The sequence below is a fragment of the Poromitra crassiceps genome, assembly GCF_964638095.1.
Source record: "Poromitra crassiceps genome assembly, chromosome: 2".
In the NCBI taxonomy this organism is placed as follows: Eukaryota; Metazoa; Chordata; class Actinopteri; order Beryciformes; family Melamphaidae; genus Poromitra; species Poromitra crassiceps.
Genome location: NC_139624.1, coordinates 18,101,447 through 18,112,000, shown reverse-complemented (window position 1 = coordinate 18,112,000; position 10,554 = coordinate 18,101,447). Strand labels below are relative to the sequence as shown.

At 43.5% G+C, this 10,554-nt stretch overlaps 1 protein-coding gene across 1 annotated transcript; it reads left to right on the top strand.

The window, feature by feature from the left end:
- Positions 1–5,954: 5,954 nt before the first annotated feature.
- On the top strand, positions 5,955–10,065 carry LOC310798664 (uncharacterized protein; the record flags this gene model as incomplete). The annotated part of the gene is made up of 6 exons (XM_083661216.1): positions 5,955–5,970; positions 7,294–7,479; positions 7,568–7,660; positions 8,072–8,164; positions 8,272–8,352; positions 8,571–10,065. 6 exons carry the CDS (start codon positions 5,955–5,957, stop codon positions 9,458–9,460), a joined length of 1,359 nt encoding a protein of 452 aa, XP_083517342.1. The 3' UTR covers positions 9,461–10,065.
- Between the last annotated feature and the right edge of the window lie 489 nt (positions 10,066–10,554).

Here is a 10,554-nt window from a genome sequence, read left to right as displayed (position 1 = left end):
CTTGTTAACATGTACAAGTCATGAAACACTACTGTGGCTTAACATGTACAAGTCATGTCTTTCAAAGGTCAAATTACTTTTGAAATCTTGGTTGAGATAAATTGTGTTTTGCAACTACCAGATTTACTAGCTAAACAGGAGATTGCACTGATGGAGGACGCAGCACAGAGGCCTTGGCTTTAGCTCAGTGAGATAAACAGCTGCTTGGTGTGTGGATGTTCCCTGGTTCAACTCCCACCTGCCTCACTCAGATGTTACACAGGTGTGACAGGTCCCATACAGTCTATGGCCTTCATTTATGAAGCCAATGTACAGTGAAAAACTGGTTTAGTTAATAGATGTGTGGTGCAGTGTTTCCACACACAGGCAATTCAAAGTGCTTCACATAAAATAGGCTAGATAAAGGAGAAAAAAAGATACAATAAATAAGAGAAATAAAAATTTGAAATATAGAGAAATAAAAAAGTAGGCTACTTTCATGAGATTTGTTTCCCTAAAACAACTTGGGAAGAACTTTACCTTAATACTAGGGCTGTCAGCGTTAACGCATTAATCGCGATGCGATTAAGGGCCGACCATAACGCATTTTTTTTTTAATCGCGTTAATCGCATGCTGCTATTTTGTCCCTTCGTTGCACCCGTACTTGTAGTCAAGCTGTTCGCAGCTGTTTCCTGTCTGCGCAGGCATGGAAGAGAAAGACTAGCCTGGTAAACCAGCCTGTCACGTGAACTCACATTTCATTTGCAGAACCAAATGAAATGTGAGTTCACGTGACGGGCTGGTTTACCAGGCTAGAGAAAGACAGCAATATGCTTCTAAATGGCTCGTTTTACTTTAAAAATCTCCCCAAATGGCACAGTGGACAAGTCAAGAGCAGTAGTTTGCACCTTGTGTAAAACGGAATTAAAATATCACCGAAGTACATCGAGTTTGAGCTATCACCTAAAAGCTACGCATACCGGAGCAGCTAGCTAGCGCGACACTCATCACTCATTCTTCCTTCAGAGTCTCGGATGCGCGGGTCCTTTAACCACTGGGAGGTCGGCTCCAATGGCTTCACACGATATACAAACACCACAAACGGAAGAATCATGGTATGTGTGCATGTGGTTTGATTTGACACGTGCTAACTGCTAACTGTTCTCTGATTGTTAGGGCCGGTCAGGGCCCTCTATACTCGACCCAGTCGCCAGCACACAATGCACGACTCCACACACGGTCACGTCTCAGTGGCGGCCGGCCACTAGAGGGCGCCGCCCCACCTACCCACATGAAGGAGGGGATAGGGTTGCACGGTATACCGGTACTACAACAGTACCGCGATACCCTGACGTTAAAAAGGATACTATACCACGTTAATTTAGTACCGGTACTTTTGCATCCATGTGCCACCGTCTGTTTCTCCACCGGAGTCTGTGTGCTGCAGCTTTGCTCTGTCTGTTTCAACTCCCTGTGGGCCTGCCAAGTCCGCCCTCCCCTGTCTCACTGACACTCCAGTGTCACTCCTCTCTGCCTGTCTGACAAAGCTGCCCGTCTGTAAAACGATGTTTACACAGGCAAAAGGGAGACAACTTGCCAAAGCATCTCTCCAACAGACGATCCGACTAGTAAATGTGACAGTTTAGCGAATGTGATAACGTCAAGTCAAGCGAGTGTGATTTATTTTGTGAGAAGCAAACTTTTTTCAGCGTCGTTTGACGAGGCAATTAAAGGCAATGCGCTCATGAGCGCCTAACCTCTGCCAAGGAGGTAGGCTATTGAGTCATGACGGTGTTTAAGAGTGATATGAGGTTGCAAAGAAATCACACAATAAGTATAAGGGACATCAGATTACTGCATATTACCATGTAAAAGCTTTAATAACACTGACAATTATTTATTTAGAATAATCCATGATTAATGTTATACTAATTGTCAAAAACTCACCTACATGTATGAACAAACAAGAAAACACTTGACACCACATACCACATAGGCCTACTGTACATTTTATTGTGAAAAATAATAAACATACATGACATTAACTGTAAAGCTGGCACTTAATGATGAAGCTCAAACTCAGGATTATACTAAAGTAGACTGAACAGAAATTATTCTATTCTGCGCTCTACTGAACACATTTCCTCATTTTCTATTTAGTCAAATGAGATGCCAGTAGAATCAGCACCAACTCAGTTGAGGCAGCCTTCCCCAGCTATCTTTGAACACCACATAAAGTATGATGAAGACTCAAAACATGAATTTTAACTTCCATGTTCTTCTGTCATTCATTATTACACGACTTTCCCTGTTTTCGCTTTTTGCCGTGGTATCGTTTAAGTATCGAGTATCGAGATATCTATGCAAAAGTTATCGTGCATTCCTTTATAACTGGGGACTGGTAATCTTACGACTTCAAAGGTCATGAGCTGGGCGGTGACGTCATCAGAGCTGGTATTTCCTATTCCAAACTCGTAGGAGTCTCAGCAGCCCCAACCTCAAAAATCCAAGATGGCTGCGCCACGCAACAACAGTAGTAATCGTAGTAATATTGTTTAGCACTTCTGTTTTGTTTGTGTCTCATTAAATCAGCTGTACACACAGCACTGCCTAACTTCTATCTGTGTGGACATGAGGCTGCAGTGTTTGTATGCGCAAAATGCCGCGAAATGCCATGTTGTCAATTGTTATTGCTAACAATGGCTAACAATGGCTAGCCTGGCTAGCGACTGGATCTGACCAATCAACAGTGAACTTCCCAGCTCAAGTTTTTTGCAAATGGAACGCTAACAAAACGGATGTGATGTCATTTAGCCTCCACATCCCAGTTATTTTGCGATAAAGGAACGCACGACACGGACAGGAATGCCCCACCACAGCTAAAGCTGGGAATTGGCAAGGACCTCATAGGTAGGGTATACATGGGTGATGATACCATGCACAGGCCCTATGCCAGGTGTCGACCTGGCCTTGTAACAAGGACCTCATAGGTAGGGTATACATGGGTGATGATACCATGCACAGGCCCTATGCCAGGTGTCGACCTGGCCTTGTAACATGCCTCATGTGTGAAAGGGTACACTTCACCTATCATCCGGGGCAGGCTCAGTGGGGGGCAACCCTGACCTGATCCGGAGTTCATGTGTGAAAGTTCTGCGCCCCCCGACTCCCGACTGCTAGGCTTTCTTCGATGCTGCAAGGCGTTCTGGGTATTGTCTTGGTGACGTGTGTTGAAGCGGTTGAAGCAAAGGATCTATGGTTGACGAGCGTCAAATAGCAGTAATTTCACTTCCGGCCAGCAGGAATTTCACTCGGGTTTAGTGATTTTGCCTTCAAAGTAAAAGCATGATAAAGTTTTTTTTTTACCATAAAAATTTAAGTAGAAATCTAACTATGTCCAACATAATGAACATAAGAACACTAAGATAAACCTGTAGTTTAACGTTTGAATGAAAATAGACATACAAAGGAGACGGTGTGTTATTTCTTGAAATGCTTGGCACAGGGTGTGTCTCTAGCTCACACTGGTCAATAGAGGGTACCTCTCACTTGAGTATGGCCTCTAGACATCAAGAGAAAAGATTATCAAGCTAGGTGACCCATTACGCAAATGCATGGATAATGTGGTCTTGTGAGAAGTAGGAACTTGTTGTTTGAATGATCGCTTTTATTCTGAAAAATCGTGACCGGACGTAAGAAATTCCTGCTCAAATCCTGCATATTTGACGCTGGCTATGGTTGAAGCTCCCATGCACCATGGTGGAGTAAAGAGTGTGATGTAGCTGTAAGGAATAGGAATAAAGCATATAGGAAGGTGAGACAATATCCAGGGCTGTGTCATGCAGTAGCATATAAGAGGTTAAGGGGAGTAGCAAGAAGAGTTATTAAAGATGCTAAAAAGAGTAGTTGGAGGAAGTTCTGTGAAACACTAGGCCCTGAGACTTCTGTAAGGCATTTGTGGGCAGTTGTTCATAGAATGTCAGGAGTATATAAGAAAAGATCGATTCCAGTGATTCAGAAGGGTGGGGTAGAAGCAGTTACCAATAAAGAGAAAGCAGACATGCTGGTGGAGGCCTTTCAAGCAGTGCATAGTTCTGGGAGTTTGGGGGAGGAGGGAGGGAGAAAGAGGGTTGAACTGTTGTCTCAAAATGAGTGGAAGTTGAGTAGGAGCTCAGAGAATGAAAATCCAATTAATTTGTTCTTTACAATGAAGGAGTTAAGGGATGCTATCCAGGCTGGTGCAAACACGACGCCTGGAAGAGATGGGTTATCTTATGAATTATTTAAGAATTTTGATGATTTTGTAAATTTAGAAATACTGTGTCTGTTTAATAATGTGTGGTCAGAAGGCTGCTTGCCAGAGGAGTGGAAGCATGCCGTTATCATTCCTATTTTGAAGCCAGGTAAAGTAGCGTCTGACCCAGGGTCATATCGTCCCATAGCTTTGACATCTGTACTCTGTAAAATTATGGAAAGGATGATTACTAACAGGTTAGTTTACTTTTTAGAAAGTAAGGATCTTTATGTTGGATTTCAGAATGGGTTTAGAAATGGCAGGTCTACAATGGAGTCAGTAGCAGTTCTAGATCAGGACATTAGAAAGGCATTTGAGAATAAGGAAGTAGTGGTAAGTGTATTTTTGGATATTGAGAAGGCATATGATTCTTTGTGGAAGGAGGGGTTGCTTTTGAAATTGTATGATTTAGGAGTTAGAGGGAGAATGTTTAATTGGATAAGGGATTTCTTATTGGACAGGACGATTCAAGTACGTGTGGGGGGGCAAACCTCAAAAACTGTTAAAATAGAAAATGGCACCCCACAAGGAAGTGTGATTAGTCCGGTCCTCTTCGATGTTATGATTAATGATATTTTCAGTCAAATTGGAAGAGGGTTTGGGTTATCTTTATTTGCAGATGATGGGGCCATTTGGAAAAGAGGGAGGAATGTTGAGTACTGTTTAAAGCAGGTTCAAAGAGCTCTGGAGTATGTAGAGGAATGGGGAGACAAGTGGGGCTTTAAAATCTCAGCCTCTAAGTCTAACTATATGATTTTTGGGTTTAAAAGGAAGTTGCCTAGAGGTGGGCTGATCATGTATGGGTCTCCTCTAGAGAAAGTGAAGGTGTTCAAATTTTTGGGAGTGTGGTTCGATGCAAGAATGACTTGGGCTGTTCACATAGAGAAAACCCTGGCAAAGTGTGAAAGAATAGTGAATGTGCTGAGAAGCTTGGCTGGGAGTGGGTGGGGGGCGGATAGGGAGACCATGTGCTTGATATATCAGGCGATGATCAGGTCAGCAATTGATTATGGCTGTTTTGTGTACGGTTCCGCTGCCAAGTCAAATCTAGGAAAGCTGGATGTGCTACAGTGCAAGGCTCTGAGAATTTGTTGCGGAGCTTTTAAGACCACCCCAATTCCAGCATTATTAGTGGAAATGGGGGAAATGCCCTTAAGCCTGAGGAGAATAAAGTTAGGGCTACAGTACTGGGCAAAATTAAGTGGGACCAGTCTGACCTTCCCAGCTAGGTGTTTACTTTCAGGGGCAGGAGACAGTGATAAGTATAAGCCTTTTTTGTCAAGTGTTGATCAGTGGGCCAGGAAGTTGAGGTTACATCAGGTAAGGGTTGCGGAGCACACTCGCTGGCTGTCAGTGCCATTTTGGCTAGTTCCAGACCGGGATATTGAATTTAGTTTTCTGATGGAGAAAGACAAGGGCGAGATTGTAGGAAAAATTGAGAAATTCATTTTAGCCTCAGGGTCTCTGGAGGTTTATACTGATGGCTCTGTGGATCCAGAGAGTGGGAAGGCAGGATTTGGGTGGTGTGTGCCTCAGTTAGGGATAGGTAAGGGAGAGAGAATCTCTGACGGCAGCTCTGTATTTGTAACAGAATTACTTGCCATTCTCTGGGCATTGTGGTGGGTGGAGGAAGTGGGATCAAGCCAGGTGATTATATGTTCTGACTCGGCTGCTGCACTGATGGCTGTGAGTGCAGGTAGGTCTAAAGCTCGGCCTGATCTCATTCATGAAATAATATTAGTTTTATATAGGATTGAGAAGGCAGGCTGTGCAGTGGAGTTTTGCTGGGTTCCAGGGCATGCTGGGATTGAGGGAAATGAGACAGCTGATTCCCTTGCAAAGGAGAGCCTGAAAAAGGAAGAAGTAATAAGTATTTCAATGGGAAGAGTTGAGCTCAGAGAGAAGATCAAGAAAGGAGTTGAAGCTGAGTGGCAGGCTGAGTGGGAAAAGGGGACAAAGGGGAGGCATTATTTCTCTCTGCAGCCTCAGGTCAAAATCAACTTGGCTGGATATGGGTCTAGGAGCGATAGGGTCAAGATATGTAGACTGAGGCTTGGTCATTGTGGGTTAAATAGTACCTTGTTCATTGTGGGAAAACATCCAGATGGGCGGTGTGAGTGTGGAGAGCCTGAAACTGTGAAGCATGTTTTCCTAGAATGTAGAAGGTATAGGAAAGAAAGGGAAATCTTTTATAAGAGGTTAACAGTAGTAGGAGTTTCTTCTTTCTCTCTAAAATCTTTCTTTGGCCTGAAGAATAAGAACCACCAGCTGATCACAGAGGCAGTGCTGACATTTCTGCATGAATCAGAGTTGTATCAGAGGATATAGTGTTTATTTATTTATTTATTTTTGTTTATTTATTTTTTCCAATTGTGGGAGTAGTTGAAGTATAGAACTGAGGAGGGCAGTAATACGCCATGTTGCGTTTAAACTGCCGGAAATAGAAAGAAGAAGAAGAAGAAGAAGCTCCCATGCACGAGAGTAACGTTAGCAGTAGCCTAGCGTATTATTTCCACGTTATACTGTCAGAAGTGTAATTTACAAACAGAAGACTCGTATGTGCGGGTGATATTATCGCGAGTATATAAAGTAGAAGAGGGGCGGGGCTCCGTTAACTCAGAGGAAGAAGAAGACTTAATGGACTCAGATGAATGGTTTAGCTGTGAAGCTAACGTTAGCTGTGAAGCTATTTATTGGAGCTTAGAAAGGTAAGGTTGGTCACAGTTCAGGAGGAAAAGTTCCTGTGTGAACATTAAAATGTCTAAAGTCCAGAAGCTGAGAGCTGTGGTGAAGCTGTGTCGGGTGCAGTGGCCGTTACACAGAGAAGCCTTGCCTCCAGACCTCCAGCAGCCGTTGGTTAAAGAAGAGGTTCCCGCTGAGCAGCAGGAGTGGAGCCCCAGTCTGCACCAGGAGGACCCAGAGCCCCCACATGATATTAAAGAGGAACAGGAGGACCCAGAGCCCCCACATTATATTAAAGAGGAACAGGAGGACCCAGACCCCCCATATTATATTAAAGAGGACCAGGAGGACCCAGAGCCCCCAAACATTAAAGAGGAACAGGAGGACCCAGAGCCCCCAAACATTAAAGAGGAACAGGAGGACCCAGAGCCCCCACATTATATTAAAGAGGAACAGGAGGACCCAGAGCCCCCTGATGACTGGCATCCACCACCTCGTCATGCCCACCTGGATTCCAGCGAAGGTGAGATGAATCGATTTTCAAAAAATCATCTGATATTGAAAACACATATCATGTATCATATTTTTATAAACTCTCACTTTGACTACAGACTCTGACGAGTTTGATGAGGAGGAGGAGACTGATCTGGCGCCTCAGAGAGGCTCAGAGGAGGGGGATGTGGCGATGGCGTCTTCTTCAAGAGGTGAGAACCTATACTTTGCAGGAAATTCATGTCACGTATACAGCCAGCTACATCTATAATAATAATAATAATAATTGATTGGATTTATATAGCGCCTTTCTAGACACACAAAGCGCTTCACATATCAGGGGAGGGAGGGGGAGGGAACTCAACTCATCCACCATGTATTTGTCAGGACAAACGGAACCATGAGAACAATCTAAACATGTGACTTACAGTACAGTATCTATATAGGAACAGGCATCACTGGCCAGCAAGTAAACAAACCATTGGAGGTAATAATGTAAAAAATAAAAAAAATAAACGCACACACTTTTATTATTCATCAATTTATTTTTGTCAACACAAAGCTTGGTAAGAATAACGATCCTGAATTAGCCTACTAATACCATGTAAAATATAAAACTTCAGAGTTGCAGCACAGCTCTGAGGAGGGGACTGACGATGAAGAGGCAGGTGCTCCCGCCAGCTTTCGTCGTGCCCGGTTGCAGTCCAGTGACAAAGGTGAGATATAAGCCATTTTAGAATTCCAATTATTCATCTGATATTGAAAACATAAACTTTTTTCCCTCAAGAATGTATCATATTTTATAAACTCACTTTGACTACAGGGGAGGAGGAGGAGGTGGAGGAGGAGGAGGTGACTGAGCGCGTGCGGGCATCTGCAGTTGGGAAGAGAGGGTCTTCAAGAGGTGAGAATCTATAGATACTTTACAGGAAATTCATGTCACGTATGCAGCCAGCTCATCTATAATAATAATAATAATATCAATTATTATTATTATTATTATTATTATTATTATTATTATTATTATTTTTGTCAACACAAGGCTTCTAATTATTGGAAAAAAGACAGCTTTTTTACATATCACAATTGTCTGAAGAAAAACCTTTTATTTCATTGTTTCAGCGGGCAAGTCTCGTCAGGAGGACTCTCCACGCTGGCGTACGATGCCAGACTGGAGCCCCACAGTCTTCCCCTTCACAGCAGTGCCAGGTCCCAGGAATGCGGCTGCATCACTCCAGTCGGACAAGCCGGCAGATTTTCTGGAGCTGTTCATCTGTGATGAGCTGCTGCAGATCATGGTTGAGCAGACCAACATCTATGCTCAACAGTGTATCGCCGTGCTGGATGAGCTGCACATGCCCTACACCCGGGTAAACGCCTGGCAACCGCTGTCTGTGGGAGAGCTGAAGCGTTTCCTGGGGTTACTCTTCCTGACTGGCCTTATCAAGAAGCCCAAGATTGCTGACTACTGGTCTCTTGATGTGGCGATGGAGACCCCATACTTCAGGAAGACAATGCCCCACAACAGGTTCCAGCTGATTTGGCGCTTTCTCCATTTCTGTGACAATCAGAGGGTCGATGCCACTGACCGGCTCGTGGTCTACCTCATGCAGATTGCAATGAGCAACGCGTTTACTGTATACAGGAAATGCAATCCTACGTCCAGCTGCAAAGCGCTCAAAGACTTCACCCTGTCTGTGGTGAAATCGTGGACGGAGGCGACATCTGCTTGCCCCCCCCCTCCTCCTCCGGCAGACGAGCCACCTCCTCTTCCTCCAGGAAAGACGCCAAGACACACAAGCAAACGGTCAGCTTCAGTGAGGCAGAATGTGAACTTTGCGGGACATGTGCCACAGCCGGTGAAAGTCCCGCCCACCAAGAGCAAGGCATATCGGAAATGTGCACACTGCGCAGCCAAGGGACACCGAAGAGAGACCAAATTTGTCTGCCCGCAATGTGACCATGTACCTCTCTGCCTCTACCCCTGCTTTTTTGAGTATCACTCACAGTGATTGTTGTATAAAGCATTTTCTCATAACAAAAAGAGACTAGATAAGTGCCGAATGTGAAACACCAGGCAAAGCTGCTTTGTTTTCAGGATGCATTGTATTTCCAATTAGAACATGCATATCTCATGGTATATGAAAATATACAGTTCTTCAAAATAGCTGATTACATATTATATTATTATTATTATATTTGCTGAAAAGAGCCCACTTCGAGAGAGACGCACTCACGATCGCACCAGGAAGATGACTCGCCCCCACATCTCAAAGCAGCAGTTATAAAAGATCTGTATGTTTTGTGCTAACTCTGGTAAAGGTCTGTAAACATGGTGTGTGGACAGGGTGACACACGTAGGCCACACAGGTCATCTGAATATGGCTGTCCGGACAGGGGGACGCCCAGAGAGGCCACGGCCCATTGATTATAGTATAAGACAATAATATTTTCTATAACAGTGATGCAAATGGAAGCTTTATGACATCACTGCTGATGTCATAACTGTCCTCAATGTCATAGGCTCGGATGATGTCATCGGTACAAGTGTCCAGTGATGTCAGCAGTGATGATGTCATCGCTCGTGACCTTTTTTTGGCTCCAATATACAGCATGTGTTCATTTCCAACTCCTGTGAAGGTTCTTTTCAAGAAAATAAAACAATGCAGGAAATTTTGTGTTTGAATATTGTTATAATGTTACACAAAAAATGAAAGCTTAGAATGTGTAGTTTCATCCAGAAAAAAAAAAAAGTTGATATCTTCTTTCTTTGTGGAAATATGGACTTCAATATCCAGCATGACCCCATGAAAGTGAGCATTTTGATGTTAGACCAAGCTGTTTACTAATATTTGTAGAAAATAAACAAAACATTCTTTTGACATACTTTTTCCCGCAGGTAAACTAGACATTCTAACCTTTCATTTCAGCTATAGCATTTTGTTAAACTCAAAGCAGAATTCATTCTGTCGCCTTTCTAACATAAAGATGTGATTATCTCAGAAACTAATTTCAGCATGCTCTTTTCGGTCGAAAACACTCTTTTTCAGAGGGGTGTATTTCCAAAATGGAACGGTTTATAAACACAGTTTTTTTTTAAAATGAA